Source organism: Pseudophryne corroboree, chromosome 8 (assembly GCF_028390025.1).
Source record: "Pseudophryne corroboree isolate aPseCor3 chromosome 8, aPseCor3.hap2, whole genome shotgun sequence".
NCBI lineage: Eukaryota > Metazoa > Chordata > Amphibia > Anura > Myobatrachidae > Pseudophryne > Pseudophryne corroboree.
The window spans coordinates 68,133,274-68,150,566 of NC_086451.1; the positions used below are offsets into that span (position 1 = coordinate 68,133,274).

The 17,293-nt window shown below is 49.1% G+C and overlaps 1 protein-coding gene across 1 annotated transcript in view; it reads left to right on the forward strand.

Annotated features, from left to right (window-relative positions):
• HSD17B10 (hydroxysteroid 17-beta dehydrogenase 10) overlaps positions 1 to 17,293 on the forward strand; it is a 118,216-nt gene that overhangs the window by 46,919 nt on the left and 54,004 nt on the right. Inside the window, exons 2-4 of the mRNA XM_063936586.1 lie at positions 5,474 to 5,638; positions 7,732 to 7,896; positions 8,107 to 8,235. Of these exons, the coding sequence (XP_063792656.1) occupies positions 5,474 to 5,638; positions 7,732 to 7,896; positions 8,107 to 8,235 (459 nt within the window). The remainder of the gene's footprint in view (positions 1 to 5,473; positions 5,639 to 7,731; positions 7,897 to 8,106; positions 8,236 to 17,293) is intronic.

Below are 17,293 nucleotides of genomic sequence, written 5' to 3' on the forward strand. Positions count from 1 at the left end.
TAAATATCCTGGAACTAAGGGCCATTTACAATGCCCTAAGTCAGGCAAGGCCTCTGCTTCAGGGTCAGCCAGTATTGATCCAGTCGGACAACATCACGGCAGTCGCCCACGTAAACAGACAGGGCGGCACAAGAAGCAGGAAGCAGGAGGGCAATGACGGAAGTGGCAAGGATTCTTCGCTGGGCGGAAAATCATGTGATAGCACTGTCAGCAGTGTTCATTCCGGGAGTGGACAACTGGGAAGCAGACTTCCTCAGCAGACACGATCTTCACCCGGGGGAGTGGGGACTTCACCCGGAAGTCTTCCACATGATTGTAAACCGTTGGGAAAAACCAAAGGTGGACATGATGGCGTCTCGCCTCAACAAAAAACTGGACAGATATTGTTCCAGGTCAAGGGACCCTCAGGCAATAGCTGTGGACGCTCTGCTAACACCGTGGGTGTACCGGTCAGTGTATGTGTTCCCTCCTCTTCCTCTCATACCAAAAGTACTGAGAATCATAAGAAGGAGAGGAGTAAAGACTATACTCGTGGCTCCGGATTGGCCAAGAAGGACTTGGTACCCGGAAATTCAAGAGATGCTCACGGAAGACCCGTGGCCTCTACCTCTAAGACAGGACCTGCTCCAGCAGGGACCATGTCTGTTCCAAGACTTACCGCGGCTGCGTTTGACGGCATGGCGGTTGAACGCCGGATCCTGAAGGAAAAAGGCATTCCGGATGAAGTCATCCCTACCCTGATCAAAGCCAGGAAGGATGTAACCGTACAACATTATCACCGTATTTGGCGTAAATATGTTGCGTGGTGCGAGGCCAGGAAGGCCCCTACGGAGGAATTTCAACTGGGTCGATTCCTGCATTTCCTGCAAACAGGACTGTCTATGGGCCTCAAATTAGGGTCCATTAAGGTTCAAATTTCGGCCCTGTCGATATTCTTCCAAAAAGAACTAGCTTCTGTACCTGAAGTTCAGACGTTTGTCAAGGGAGTACTGCATATACAGCCTCCTTTTGTGCCTCCAGTGGCACCTTGGGATCTCAATGTAGTGTTGGGATTCCTAAAATCACATTGGTTTGAACCACTCACCACTGTGGACTTGAAGTATCTCACTTGGAAAGTGGTAATGCTGTTAGCCCTGGCTTCAGCCAGGCGTGTATCAGAATTGGCGGCTTTATCCTATAAAAGCCCTTACCTAATTTTTCATACGGACAGGGCAGAATTGAGGACTCGTCCTCAATTTCTCCCTAAGGTGGTTTCAGCATTTCACTTAAACCAACCTATCGTGGTGCCTGCGGCTACTAGGGACTTGGAGGATTCCAAGTTGCTGGACGTAGTCAGGGCCCTGAAAATATGTTTCCAGGACGGCTGGAGTCAGAAAATCTGACTCGCTGTTTATCCTGTATGCACCCAACAAGCTGGGTGCTCCTGCTTCTAAGCAGACGATTACTCGTTGGATTTGTAGTACAATTCAGCTTGCACATTCTGTGGCAGGCCTGCCACAGCCAAAATCTATAAAAGCCCATTCCACACGGAAAGGGGCTCATCTTGGGCGGCTGCCCGAGGGGTCTCGGCTTTACAACTTTGCCGAGCAGCTACTTGGTCAGGGGCAAACACGTTTGCTAAATTCTACAAATTTGATACCCTGGCTGAGGAGGACCTGGAGTTCTCTCATTCGGTGCTGCAGAGTCATCCGCACTCTCCCGCCCGTTTGGGAGCTTTGGTATAATCCCCATGGTCCTTTCGGAGTCCCCAGCATCCACTAGGACGTTAGAGAAAATAAGAATTTACTTACCGATAATTCTATTTCTCATAGTCCGTAGTGGATGCTGGGCGCCCATCCCAAGTGCGGATTGTCTGCATTACTTGTACATAGTTATTGTTACAAAAATCGGGTTATTGTTGTTGTGAGCCATCTTTTCAGAGGCTCCTTCTGTTATCATGCTGTTAACTGGGTTCAGATCACAAGTTGTACGGTGTGATTGGTGTGGCTGGTAATGAGTCTTACCCGGGATTCAAAATCCTTCCTTATTGTGTACGCTCGTCCGGGCACAGTATCCTAACTGAGGCTTGGAGGAGGGTCATAGGGGGAGGAGCCAGTGCACACCAGCTAGTCCTAAAGCTTTTACTTTGTGCCCAGTCTCCTGCGGAGCCGCTATTCCCCATGGTCCTTTCGGAGTCCCCAGCATCCACTACGGACTATGAGAAATAGAATTATCGGTAAGTAAATTCTTATTTTATTCAACCCTATATGTGGTCCCAAAGCCGGATGGCTCGGTCAGACCAACTCTGAATCTAAAATCCCTAAACCTATATTTAGAGAGGTTCAAATTCAAGATGGAATCTCTCAAGGCAAGGATATCCAGCCTGGAAAGGGGGGGATTTTATGGTGTCACTAGACATAAAGGATGCATACCTTCATGTCCCCATATATCCTCCTTATCGGGCGTACCTAAGATTCGCTGTACAGGATTGTCATTACCAGTTTCAGACGTTGCCGTTTGGGCTTTCCACGGCCCGAGAATTTTCACCAAGGTAATGGCGGAAATGATGGTGCTCCTGCGCAAGCAAGGGTTCACAAGTATCACATACTTGGACGATCTCGTGATAAAAGCGAGTTCAAGGGAACTGTTATTAAAAAGCGTGTGTCTCTCCCTGAGAGTACTACAACAGCACAGCTGGATTCTAAATCTACCAAAGTCGCAGTTGGTTCCGACAACTCGGCTGTCTTTTTTTTGGGGGGAGGCATGATTCTGGATGCGGAAAAGCAAAGGGGTTTTCCTCCTAGTGGAAAAAGCCCTGGAACTCCAGAACATGATCAAAGACCTGTTAAAGCCAAAAAGAGTGTCAGTTCATCAATGCACTCGAGTATTGGGAAAGATGGTGGCGGCCTACGAGGCCATTCCATTCGGCAGGTTCCATGCAAGGACTTTTTAGTGGGACCTTCTGGACAAATGGTTAGGGTCCCATCTGCAGATACATCGGAAGATACCCTGTCCCCGAGGGCCAGGGTCTCTCTCCTGTGGTGGCTCCAGAGTACTCCCCTTCTAGAGGGTCGCAGGTTCGGCATTCAAGATTGGGTTTTTGTGGCCACGGACGCGAGCCTCCGAGGATGGGGAGCAGTCACACAGGGAAACAATTTTCAGGGAATATGGTCAAGCCAGGAGGCTTGTCTACACATCAATGGGCTGGAATTAAGGGCCATATACAACGGCCTCCGACAGGCGGAGAACTTCTTCGCAACCTACCTGTTCTGATACAGTCAGACAACGTCACAGCCGGGGCGCATGTAAACCGCCAAGGCGGGACAAGGAGCAGAGCAGCAATGGCAGAAGCCACCAGGATTCTTCGCTGGACGGAAAATCACGTAATCGCTCTGTCAGTGGTCTTCATTCCGGGAGTAGATAACTGGGAAGCAGACTTCCTCAGCAGACACGATCTCCATCCAGGAGAGTGGGGACTTCATCAAGAAGTCTTTGCAGAGGTGACAAGTCGTTGGGGACTTCCTCAAATAGACATGATGGCGTCACGCCTCAACAGAAAGCTTCAGACGTATTGTTCCAGGTCAAGTGACCCTCAGGCAGTGGCAGTGGACGCCCTGGTGACACCGTGGATGTTTAAGTCGGTCTCTGTGTTCCCTCCACTTCCTCTCATCTCAAGGATATTGAGGATCATAAGACGAGCAAGCGTGCAGACAATTCTCGTTGTTCCAGATTGGCCTCGAAGGGCCTGGTATTCAGATCTTCAGGAAATGCTCTCAGAAGATCCGTGGCCTCGTCTCTCAGGGAGGACCTGTTAATACAGGGGCCCTGTGTGTTCCAAGACTTACCGTGGTTACGTTTGACGGCATGGCGGTTGAACACCAAATCCTAGCTAGGAAAGGTATTCCGGATGAAGTCGTCCCTACTCTTATTACAGCTAGGAAGGAGGTAACGGCAAAACACTATCACGGTATCTGGAGAAAATATGTGTCTTGGTGTGAAGCCAAGAATGCCCTACGGATGATTTTCAACTGGGTAGTTTTCTCCATTTTCTGCAGTCAGGTGTGGATATGAACCTGAAGTTAGGCTCCATTAAGGTGCAGATTTCGGCCTTATCTATATTCTTTCAGAAGGAATTGGCTTCTCTCCCAGAAGTCCAGACTTTTGTAAAGGGAGTGTTGCACATCCAGCCCCCCTTTGTGCCCCCAGTGGCACCGTGGGACCTTAACGTGGTGTTACAGTTCCTTAAATCACACTGATTTGAGCCTCTTCAAACAGTTGAATTGAAGTTTCTCACTTGGAAAGTGGTCATGGTATTGGCCTTGGCATCTGCAAGGCGGGTGTCCGAATTGGCGGCTTTGTCTTACAAGAGCCCCTATCTGATTTTCCATGCGGATCGTGCAGAGTTGAGGACTCGTTCTCATTTTCTGCCTAAGGTGGTTTCGTCATTTCATATGAACCAACCTATTGTGGTGCCTGTGGCGACGGGTGCTTTGGAGGATTCCAAGTCCCTTGATATAGTCAGGGCCTTAAAGATTTATATAGCCAGAACGGCTAGGGTTAGGAAAACAGAAGCACTGTTTGTCCTGTATGCAGCCAACAAGGTTTGCGCTCCTGCGTCTAAGCAGACTATTGCTCGCTGGATCTGTAACACGATTCAGCAGGCTCATTCTACGGCTGGATTGCCAGTTCCAAAATTCGGTAAAGGCCCATTCCACTAGGAAGGTGGGCTCTTCTTGGGCGGCTGCCCGAGGCGTCTTGGCATTACAGCTTTGCCGAGCGGCGACTTGGTCGGGTTCAAACACTTTTGCAAAATTCTACAAGTTTGATACCCTGGCTGATGAGGACCTCATGTTTGCTCAATCGGTGCTGCAGAGTCATCCGCACTCTCCCGCCCGGTCTGGAGCTTTGGTATAAACCCCATGGTCCTTACGGAGTCCCCAGCATCCTCTAGGACGTAAGAGAAAATAAGATTTTAAACCTACCGGTAAATCTTTTTCTCCTAGTCCATAGAGGATGCTGGGCGCCCGTCCCAGTGCGGACAAATTCTGCAAGGCTTGTATATAGTTGTTGCTTACATAAGGGTTATGTTACAGTTGAGATCAGTCTCTGGCTGATGCTGTTTTGTTCATGCTGTTAACTGGTTTAGTATATACCATGTTGTACGGTGTGTATGGTGTGGGCTGGTATGTATCTCGCCCTTCGATTAACAAAAATCCTTTCCTCGTACTGTCAGTCTCCTCTGGGCACAGTCCTAACTGAGGTCTGGAGGAGGGGCATAGAGGGAGGAGCCAGTGCACACCCATTCTAAAGTCTTTACAGTACCCATGTCTCCTGCGGAGCCGTCTATACCCAATGGTCCTTACGGAGTCCCCAGCATCCTCTACGGACTAGGAGAAAAAGATTTACCGGTAGGTTTAAAATCTTATTTTCTTTGTTTTAATGTTTCTATCGTGTTCATGTATTTCTTTCTACAATTAAAGTCCTTCTGTTCCAGGGCCTGGTTGGGATTGTCACTGGGGGAGCCTCTGGTCTTGGTCGGGCCACAGCGGAACGGTTAGTGCGACAGGGAGCCAGCGCCGTCATCCTAGATTTACCGAGCACTGACGGGAACAGTGTAGCGCAGTCTCTTGGAGAGAAGTGTGCATTTGCTCCGACTGATGTAGGTATATATAAATTAGAGACGTGCACTGAGCTCCGTGTTTTGGTTTTGGATCTGGATTAATTTTTGTGTTTTGGTTCTGGTTTTCTAAAACCACCCTCACAAGAAAAATGCGAAAAACAGCTAAAATCATGTAATTTGGTCCTGTTATTTGTTCCTACAGTATTATTAACCTCAGTAACATTGATTTCCAGTCATTGTCAGTGAATTTTGACCACTCACGGCTCACAATATTGTTTTCAGTAATATTGGCCAAAGGCTGCAGCCAGCTATCTGATTGAACGAAGTGACAGAGCAGCGGCACAGACACACAACAGTTTAAAAGGATATAGCAATGGCTGCCGCATATGTGTGGTTATCAGATCCTGCACGCGGTACCGGCACTGCAGCGAGCACATCGCAGGGACCGGCTCCTTTTGTAGCCCCTGTCCCTGCATCCACAGCTTCAAACATCTTCCCAAAGAAAAAGCCATCCTGCAATGCGATCTTTGTGCCAAGATCGCATTACGAATGCAATGAATGATGATTGGCTCCATAAAGGCTGGATGCTATTAATCATCGCATTTTGCATGGAGGCGTTTAGTAAAGACATATGCTTCAAAAAAATCTTAAAAAGGACAACTGTCTCTGTAAGAGCGGTCATGTGCGATACAAGGACTTCCGGGTTTATGATCCCGGAGTCCTTCTGTGCATGTGTTGGATTGGATCCTTCTCAGGGCAGATCTATTGGGAAACACCACTTACAGATGGCGTTGCATACCAGGTCCAATCTCCGGAATGTATTGCATCCCAGACCCTGAAGCATATTACTATAGCTAAACAATTGTACCAGTGAGTTTGAAAGGGGCAAATCTGAGCCCTCTGTATCTGCCTAAAACATCCCTGTATAATATAAATCCTATATAATCCACCTGGTAAAATCTGACAAGTTACATAGCACCAGTAATTGAGCGGATGTGTTGGTGCATAGGAGAGAATTCAAATTTGATTAGCTTTAACAGATTAATAATAATAATGTAAAGGAAAAGACCCATATAAGGCGGGATGTACTAAAGGAAAAATGCGGTAAACCCCCCGAAAACGGGGGTTTTACTGCATTTTCAAATGTACTAAGACCCTACCGCCGGTTTTTCGCAGTCCAGGGTATGGCGATACCTTATAGAAGCCTATGGGCTTCTTATCGCCGAACGCCGCCCCCACCGCAGATGTCACCCCCCCCCCAGGCATACCTTCCTCCAGGCAGCCCTGGTATCGGAAGGTAATCTCCTCCTCCCCCTAGCAATGCAGCCGGCAGTCTTTCTGGCTGCAGGGGGGAGTAGGAGGCGCCGGGGACAGCCTGCTGCTGCTTCCCGGCGTGCGGGCAGTGTGAAGATCCCTGGAAGATGATGGAGACTCCCGGCAGACCACCTTACAGGTATCGCGGGGGGCCTCCGTCACCGCATTGCGATATTGACCGCATATGTTAGTACATATGCGATCAACATCGCTGCGAGGGGCGGCGATGTATCTTAATAGATCCCGCCCATAATACCATAAAGAGCTTTATGGCCTCTACCTTTCATTGTGTTAGCAGTGATTACCCTGCTTCCCATATGCTGTACTGCACATTATTTGGCTCTGCACTCCTCTCTGTCTGATCCACCGGTTGCCTGTGAGACAGCCACACTCAGACAATCAGCGACCTTACCATGGTAGCGGCTGCTGATTGGATCCGACAGGAGACTGATTTATGGACCAAAACACAGAGATCCGATGCCGTTAAGAGGAAATTTTGCCTCCTTTTCGGATACGAGCCCAGTAGGAAAACCTGAGCCTGGACTCAGATCTGCTCAGAACCCCTAAGTTTGGGTGGGTTCCGTTTCCAGAAAACTGAACCCACTCACCTCTAATATAAATATAGCTCCCTGAGGTGTACTTGTGAAGCTGGTGGCCATATTAAATCATTGAAGGGCCACCTTTGACCTTAACCAAAAAAGTTTGCATGCTTCCACTTTTAAATAAATGTAAAAAAAAATTGTTTTTTTAATTTTTTTTATTCTTGCATAAATGTTAATCTGTTGTGTACTTTGCTTTCTGCTTGTGATTGAACCTAGGTGACCTCAGAGTCTGATGTGACAAATGCGTTGGAAGTGGCCCGTTCCAAGTTTGGAGGAGTGAATATTGTGGTCAACTGCGCTGGCATTGCCGTGGCTATAAAAACCTACAACAAAAGCAAACAGAGGCCGCACAGTTTGGAGGATTTCCAGAGGGTCATAAATGTAGGTTTAGATGATCACATAGAACGGGAACTTGATTATTTTATTTTTTTCTCTTGGTTGTTATAAATGCTAGTATTAAAATCTATATTTTTGAAGAATTTATACAGTTTTCAATCATGTGAGTGGTGCACAGATTATATAAGTTGCCAAAAAACTTCTTGTTTTTGAAGGTCGGATAAATTTGATTATACTATTTTGCTTGTCTCTTAGGTGAACATTGCCGGTACGTTTAATGTTATTCGTCTAGCTTCAGCAGAGATGGTGAAGAATGAGCCAGACGTTGATGGACAGAAAGGAGTTATAATAAACACGGCCAGCATCGCTGCCTATGACGGACAGGTCAGGTTTTTCATGGAATGACCTAAACTTGTGTAGCATGGAAAAGATATATTGTGCAATCTGCGCTTATTATTTACACTGTGCTTTGGATACATTCCACATGCAGTAAATTGAGGGTCTGATTGAGTTGACGTGAAGCAGTGGCAATTCCAGTGATTGGAAATCCATGCGACTATCCACCTGTATTCAGAGGCAGCTACAACTCTGCCTGTGACAGCAGCTGTCATAATGCTCCTCTGCATTTGCCCCAAACCTATCCTTGTTACGGGAGATCCGACTGAAATCAGGCCACACTATGTGTACGCTCCCCTCTAAATAGCTTGCAGCTTATCCTACATGCAACAGCCCCACTCCCACCCAGTGATGCCCATTCAGTCTTAACCTCTTCAGTGCATGCCCAGAAATCTTCCGGGCTTGACGGCGCTGGCAACCTCGGCAGAGATTTCCAGGCATACTACTGATATCCAAGGGACAGCCGTGCAGCGTGCACAACACCTGGGAATTGGTATACTCCGTTATGGAGTTTAGCCCCCCCCCGGACTCCTATTGACAGGGGGGCGGGCTTAGCAGTAAAATGCTTATGCTGATTGGCGGCTGGGAATCAACGCTAGGGCTGGCAATACCCGTGGGCGATCGTCAGGCGATTATCTTGCCCTTCCCCATCAGTCTCTCCCACTGTACCGTCCCCAAATTCCTCTCCGGGTGTAGTATGGTATGCCGGCGGCCAGGCTCCCGGCGACCAGCATACCGGCGCTGGGAGCCCGACCGCCGGCATACCGACAGCATGGCGAGTGCAAATGAGCCCCTTGCGGGCTCGCCACGCTGGTGGCATGCTATGCGCACCACGGTGTTCATTCTCCCTCCAGGGGGGTCGTGGACCCCCACAAGGGAGAATATCTGTCGGTATGCCGGGTGTCGGGATTCCGGCGCCGGTATACTGTGCGCCGGGATCCAGACATTCGGCAACCTGAAGACCACCCCTCCTCTCCCACTGTAATTTCTCTATCGTCCTAGTGGATGCTGGGGTTCCTGAAAGGACCATGGGGAATAGCGGCTCCGCAGGAGACAGGGCACAAAAAGTAAATCTTTATGATCAGGTGGTGTGTACTGGCTCCTCCCCCTATGACCCTCCTCCAAGCCTCAGTTAGGTTTTTGTGCCCGTCCGAGAAGGGTGCAATCTAGGTGGCTCTCCTAAAGAGCTGCTTAGAAAAGTTTAGCTTAGGTTTTTTATTTCTCTATCGTCCTAGTGGATGCTGGGGTTCCTGAAAGGACCATGGGGAATAGCGGCTCCGCAGGAGACAGGGCACAAAAAGTAAAGCTTTTTCCGATCAGGTGGTGTGCACTGGCTCCTCCCCCTATGACCCTCCTCCAGACTCCAGTTAGATTTTTGTGCCCGGCCGAGAAGGGTGCAATCTAGGTGGCTCTCCTAAAGAGCTGCTTAGAAAAAGTTTAGCTAGGTTTTTTATTTTACAGTGATTCCTGCTGGCAACAGGATCACTGCAGCGAGGGACTGAGGGGAGAAGGAATCAACTCACCTGCGTGCAGGATGGATTGGTTTCTTGGCTACTGGACATCAAGCTCCAGAGGGACGATCACAGGTACAGCCTGGATGGTCACCGGAGCCACACCGCCGGCCCCCTTGCAGATGCTGAAATCAGAAGAGGTCCAGAATCGGCGGCTGAAGACTCCTGCAGTCTTCTAAAGGTAGCGCACAGCACTGCAGCTGTGCGCCATTTTCCTCTCAGCACACTTCACACGGCAGTCACTGAGGGTGCAGGGCGCTGGGAGGGGGGCGCCCTGGGAGGCAAAATGAGTACCTATAAAGGCTAAAAATACCTCACATATAGCCCTAGAGGCTATATGGAGATATTTAACCCCTGCCTAATTTTTCTAAATAGCGGGAGACGAGCCCGCCGGAAAAGGGGCGGGGCCTATCTCCTCAGCACACGGCGCCATTTCCTCTCACAGCTCCGCTGGTCAGGACGGCTCCCAAGTCTCTCCCCTGCACTGCACTACAGAAACAGGGTAAAACAGAGAGGGGGGGGCACATTTATGGCGATATTTTGATATAACAAAGCAGCTATAAGGGAGCACTTATTATAAGGCTATCCCTGATATATATATAGCGCTTTTGGTGTGTGCTGGCAAACTCTCCCTCTGTCTCCCCAAAGGGCTAGTGGGTCCTGTCTTCGTTAGGAGCATTCCCGGTGTGTCTGCTGTGTGTCGGTACGTGTGTGTCGACATGTATGAGGACGATATTGGTGTGGAGGCGGAGCAATTGCCAAATATGAGGATGTCACCCCCTAGGGAGTCGACACCAGAATGGATGCCTTTATTTATGGAACTACGGGATAGTGTCAACACGCTAAAGCAGTCGTTTGACGACATGAGACGGCCGGACAATCAATTAGTGCCTGTCCAGGCGACTCAAACACCGTCAGGGGCTGTGAAACGCCCTTTGCCTCAGTCGGTCGACACAGACCCAGACACAGGCGATGACTCCAGTGGTGACGGTGACGAAGCAACCGTATTTTCCAGTAGGGCCACACGTTATATGATTTTGGCAATGAAGGAGGCGTTACATTTAGCTGATACTACAGGTACCACTAAACAGGGTATTATGTGGGGTATAAAAAAACTACCTATAGTTTTTCCTGAATCAGAAGAACTAAATGACGTGTGTAATGAAGCGTGGGTTGCCCCTGATAAAAAGCTGATAATTTCAAAGAAATTATTGGCATTATACCCTTTCCCGCCAGAGGTTAGGGAGCGCTGGGAAACACCTCCTAGGGTGGACAAGGCGCTAACACGCTTATCTAAACAAGTGGCGTTACCCTCTCCTGAGACGGCCGCACTTAAAGATCCATCAGATAGGAGGATGGAAAATATCCAAAAAAGTATATACACACATGCAGGTGTTATACTACGACCAGCTGTAGCGACTGCCTGGATGGGCAGTGCGGGGGTAGTTTGGTCAGAGTCCCTGATTGAAAATATTGATACCCTGGACAGGGACAATATTTTACTGTCGTTAGAACAAATAAAGGATGCATTTCTTTATATGCGTGATGCACAGAGGGATATATGCACACTGGCATCACGGGTAAGTGCTATGTCCATTTCGGCCAGAAGAGCTTTATGGACGCGACAGTGGACAGGCGATGCGGATTCAAAACGGCATATGGAAGTTTTGCCGTATAAAGGGGAGGAGTTATTTGGAGTCGGTCTATCAGATTTGGTGGCCACGGCTACAGCCGGGAAATCCACCTTTCTACCTCAAGTCACTCCCCAACAGAAAAAGGCACCGACTTTTCAACCGCAGCCCTTTCGTTCCTTTAAAAATAAGAGAGCAAAGGGCTATTCATATCTGCCACGAGGCAAAGGTCGAGGGAAGAGACAGCAACACGCAGCTCCTTCCCAGGATCAGAAGCCCTCCCCGGCTTCTACAAAAGCCTCAGCATGACGCTGGGGCTTCTCAAGCAGACTCGGGGACGGTGGGGGGTCGTCTCAAAAATTACAGCGCGCAGTGGGCTCACTCGCAAGTAGATCCCTGGATCCTGCAGATAATATCTCAGGGATACAGGTTGGAATTAGAGACAGATCCACCTCGCCGTTTCCTGAAGTCTGCTTTACCAACGTCCCCCTCCGAAAGGGAGACGGTTTTGGAAGCCATTCACAAGCTGTACTCTCAGCAGGTGATAGTCAAGGTCCCTCTTCTGCAACAAGGGAAGGGGTATTATTCCACTCTTTTTGTGGTACCGAAGCCGGATGGCTCGGTAAGACCTATTCTAAATCTGAAGTCCTTGAACCTGTACATAAAGAAGTTCAAGTTCAAAATGGAGTCACTCAGAGCAGTGATAGCGAACCTGGAAGAGGGGGACTTTATGGTATCCTTGGACATCAAGGATGCGTATCTCCACGTTCCAATTTACCCCTCACACCAGGGGTACCTCAGGTTCGTTGTACAAAACTGTCACTATCAGTTTCAGACGCTGCCGTTCGGATTGTCCACGGCACCTCGGATCTTTACAAAGGTAATGGCTGAGATGATGATTCTTCTTCGAAGAAAAGGCGTATTAATTATCCCATACTTGGACGATCTCCTAATAAGGGCGAGGTCCAGAGAACAGCTAGAGATGGGATTAGCACTGTCTCAAGAAGTGCTAAAACAGCACGGGTGGATTCTGAATATTCCAAAATCCCAGTTAATGCCGACAACTCGTCTGCTGTTCCTAGGGATGATTCTGGACACGGTTCAGAAAAAGGTTTTTCTCCCGGAGGAAAAAGCCAAGGAGTTATCCGAGCTTGTCAGGAACCTCCTAAAACCAGGAAAGGTGTCTGTACTTCAATGCACAAGAGTCCTGGGAAAAATGGTGGCTTCTTACGAAGCAATTCCATTCGGCAGATTCCACGCAAGAATTTTCCAAAGGGATCTGTTGGACAAATGGTCAGGGTCGCATCTTCAGATGCACCTGCGGATAACCCTGTCTCCAAGGACAAGGGTGTCTCTTCTGTGGTGGTTGCAGAGTGCTCATCTATTGGAGGGCCGCAGATTCGGCATACAGGATTGGATCCTGGTGACCACGGACGCCAGCCTGAGAGGCTGGGGAGCAGTCACACAAGGAAGAAACTTCCAGGGAGTATGGACGAGCCTGGAAACGTCTCTTCACATAAACATTCTGGAACTAAGAGCAATATACAATGCTCTAAGCCAGGCAGAACCTCTGCTTCAGGGAAAACCGGTGTTGATCCAGTCGGACAACATCACGGCAGTCGCCCATGTGAACAGACAGGGCGGCACAAGAAGCAGGAGTGCAATGGCAGAAGCTGCAAGGATTCTTCGCTGGGCAGAGAATCGTGTGATAGCACTGTCAGCAGTGTTCATCCCGGGAGTGGACAACTGGGAAGCAGACTTCCTCAGCAGACACGATCTTCACCCGGGAGAGTGGGGACTTCATCCAGAAGTCTTCCACATGCTGGTAACCCGTTGGGAAAGACCAATGGTGGACATGATGGCGTCTCGCCTCAACAAAAAACTGGACAGGTATTGCGCCAGGTCAAGAGATCCGCAGGCAATAGCTGTGGACGCGCTGGTAACGCCTTGGGTGTACCAGTCGGTGTATGTGTTTCCTCCTCTGCCTCTCATACCAAAAGTATTGAGAATTATACGGCAAAGAGGCGTAAGAACGATACTAGTGGTTCCGGATTGGCCAAGAAGGACTTGGTACCCGGAACTTCAAGAGATGATCACGGAAGATCCGTGGCCTCTACCTCTAAGGAGGGACTTGCTTCAGCAGGGTCCCTGTCTGTTTCAAGACTTACCGCGGCTGCGTTTGACGGCATGGCGGTTGAACGCTGGATCCTAAAGGAAAAAGGCATGCCGGAAGAAGTCATTCCTACTTTGATTAAAGCAAGGAAGGAAGTAACCGTGCAACATTATCACCGAATTTGGCGAAAATATGTTGCGTGGTGCGAAGATCGGAGTGCTCCGACGGAGGAATTTCAACTGGGTCGATTCCTACATTTCCTGCAATCAGGATTGTCTATGGGTCTCAAATTGGGATCTATTAAGGTTCAAATTTCGGCCCTGTCGATTTTCTTTCAAAAAGAATTGGCTTCAGTCCCTGAAGTCCAGACTTTTGTTAAGGGAGTGCTGCATATACAGCCTCCTGTGGTGCCTCCAGTGGCACCGTGGGATCTCAATGTGGTTTTGGACTTCCTAAAATCTCATTGGTTTGAACCACTAAAAAAGGTGGATTTGAAATATCTCACATGGAAAGTGACCATGCTTCTAGCCCTGGCTTCTGCCAGGAGAGTGTCAGAATTGGCAGCTTTATCTTACAAAAGCCCATATCTGATTTTCCATTCGGACAGGGCAGAACTGCGGACTCGTCCGCATTTTCTCCCTAAGGTGGTGTCAGCATTTCATCTGAACCAGCCTATTGTAGTGCCTGCGGCTACAAGTGACTTGGAGGACTCCAAGTTACTGGACGTTGTCAGAGCATTAAAAATATATATTGCAAGGACAGCTGGAGTCAGAAAATCTGACTCGTTGTTTATATTGTATGCACCCAACAAGATGGGTGCTCCTGCGTCTAAGCAGACGATTGCTCGTTGGATCTGTAGCACAATCCAACTTGCACATTCTGTGGCAGGCCTGCCACAGCCTAAATCTGTAAAGGCCCACTCCACAAGGAAGGTGGGCTCATCTTGGGCGGCTGCCCGAGGGGTCTCGGCATTACAACTTTGCCGAGCAGCTACGTGGTCAGGGGAGAACACGTTTGTAAAATTTTACAAATTTGATACTCTGGCTAAGGAGGACCTGGAGTTCTCTCATTCGGTGCTGCAGAGTCATCCGCACTCTCCCGCCCGTTTGGGAGCTTTGGTATAATCCCCATGGTCCTTTCAGGAACCCCAGCATCCACTAGGACGATAGAGAAAATAAGAATTTACTTACCGATAAATCTATTTCTCGGAGTCCGTAGTGGATGCTGGGCGCCCATCCCAAGTGCGGATTATCTGCATAAATTGTACATAGTTATTGTTAACTAATTCGGGTTATTGTTGAAGGAAGCCATCTTTCAGAGGCTCCGCTGTTATCATACTGTTAACTGGGTTTAGATCACAAGTTGTACGGTGTGATTGGTGTGGCTGGTATGAGTCTTACCCGGGATTCAAAATCCTCCCTTATTGTGTACGCTCGTCCGGGCACAGTACCTAACTGGAGTCTGGAGGAGGGTCATAGGGGGAGGAGCCAGTGCACACCACCTGATCGGAAAAAGCTTTACTTTTTGTGCCCTGTCTCCTGCGGAGCCGCTATTCCCCATGGTCCTTTCAGGAACCCCAGCATCCACTACGGACTCCGAGAAATAGATTTATCGGTAAGTAAAATCTTATTTTTACAGTGAGTCCTGCTGGCAACAGGATCACTGCAACGAGGGACTTAGGGGAGAAGAAGTGAACTCACCTGCGTGCAGGATGGATTGGCTTCTTTGGCTACTGGACATTAGCTCCAGAGGGACGATCACAGGTACAGCCTGGATGGTCACCGGAGCCTCGCCGCCGGCCCCCTTGCAGATGCTGAAAAGAGAAGAAGGTCCAGAATCGGCGGCAGAAGACTCCTCAGTCTTCTTAAGGTAGCGCACAGCACTGCAGCTGTGCGCCATTGCTCTCAGCACACTTCACACGGCAGTCACTGAGGGTGCAGGGCGCTGGGGGGGGGCGCCCTGGGAAGCAATGTAAACCTATTTTTTGGCATAAAATACCTCGCATATAGCCTCTGGGGGCTATATGGAGATATTTAACCCCTGCCAGAATCCGTTAAAGAGCGGGAGACGAGCCCGCCGAAAAAGGGGCGGGGCCTATCTCCTCAGCACACAGCGCCATTTTCCTCACACAGCTCCGCTGGTCAGGAAGGCTCCCAGGCTCTCCCCTGCACTGCACTACAGAAACAGGGTAAAACAAGAGAGGGGGGCAAAATTGTGGCAAAATTATATATATTAAAGCAGCTATATAGGGAGCACTTATTATAAGGCTATCCCTGTCATATATAGCGCTTTTGGTGTGTGCTGGCAAACTCTCCCTCTGTCTCCCCAAAGGGCTAGTGGGGTCCTGTCTTCTTTAAGAGCATTCCCTGTGTGTCTGCTGTGTGTCGGTACGTGTGTGTCGACATGTATGAGGACGATATTGGTGTGGAGGCGGAGCAATTGCCAAATATGGGGATGTCACCCCCTAGGGAGTCGACACCAGAATGGATGGCTTTATTTATGGAATTACGGGATAGTGTCAACACGCTAAAGCAGTCGTTTGACGACATGAGACGGCCGGACAATCAATCAGCACCTGTCCAGGCGCCTCAAACACCGTCAGGGGCTGTAAAACGCCCGTTACCTCAGTCGGTCGACACGGACCCAGACACAGGCACTGATTCCAGTGGCGACGGTGACGAATCAACCGTATTTTCCAGTAGGGCCACACGTTATATGATTTTGGCAATGAAGGAGGCGTTACATTTTGCTGATACTACAGGTACCACAAAACAGGGTATTATGTGGGGTGTGAAAAAACTACCTATAGTTTTTCCTGAATCAGATGAATTAAATGAGGTGTGTGATGAAGCGTGGGTTGCCCCCGATAAAAAAACTGCTAATTTCAAAGAAGTTATTGGCTTTATACCCTTTCCCGCCAGAGGTTAGGGCGCGCTGGGAAACACCTCCTAGGGTGGACAAGGCGCTCACACGCTTATCAAAACAAGTGGCGTTACCCTCTCCTGAGACGGCCGCACTTAAAGATCCAGCAGATAGGAGGATGGAAAATATCCAAAAAAGTATATACACACATACAGGTGTTATACTACGACCAGCTATAGCGACAGCCTGGATGTGCAGTGCTGGGGTAGCTTGGTCAGAGTCCCTGATTGAAAATATTGATACCCTGGATAGGGACAATGTTTTACTGTCTTTAGAGCAAATAAAGGATGCGTTTCTTTATATGCGTGATGCACAGAGGGATATTTGCACACTGGCATCACGGGTAAGTGCTATGTCCATTTCGGCCAGAAGAAGTTTATGGACGAGACAGTGGTCAGGTGATGCGGACTCAAAACGGCATATGGAAGTTTTGCCGTATAAAGGGGAGGAGTTATTTGGTGTTGGTCTATCGGATTTGGTGGCCACGGCTACAGCCGGGAAATCCACCTTTTTACCTCAAGTCACTCCCCAACAGAAAAAGACACCGACTTTTCAGCCGCAGCCCTTTCGTTCCTTTAAAAACAAGAGAGCAAAGGGATATTCATATCTGCCACGAGGCAGAGGAAAGGGGAAGAGACTGCAACAGGCAGCTCCTTCCCAGGAACAGAAGCCCTCCCCCGCTTCTACAAAAGCCTCAGCATGACGCTGGGGCTTCTCAAGCGGACTCGGGGGCGGTGGGGGGTCGTCTCAAGAATTTCAGCGCGCAGTGGGCTCACTCGCAGGTGGATCCCTGGATCCTGCAGATAATATCTCAGGGTTACAGGTTGGAACTAGAGACGTCTCCACCTCGCCGTTTCCTGAAGTCTGCT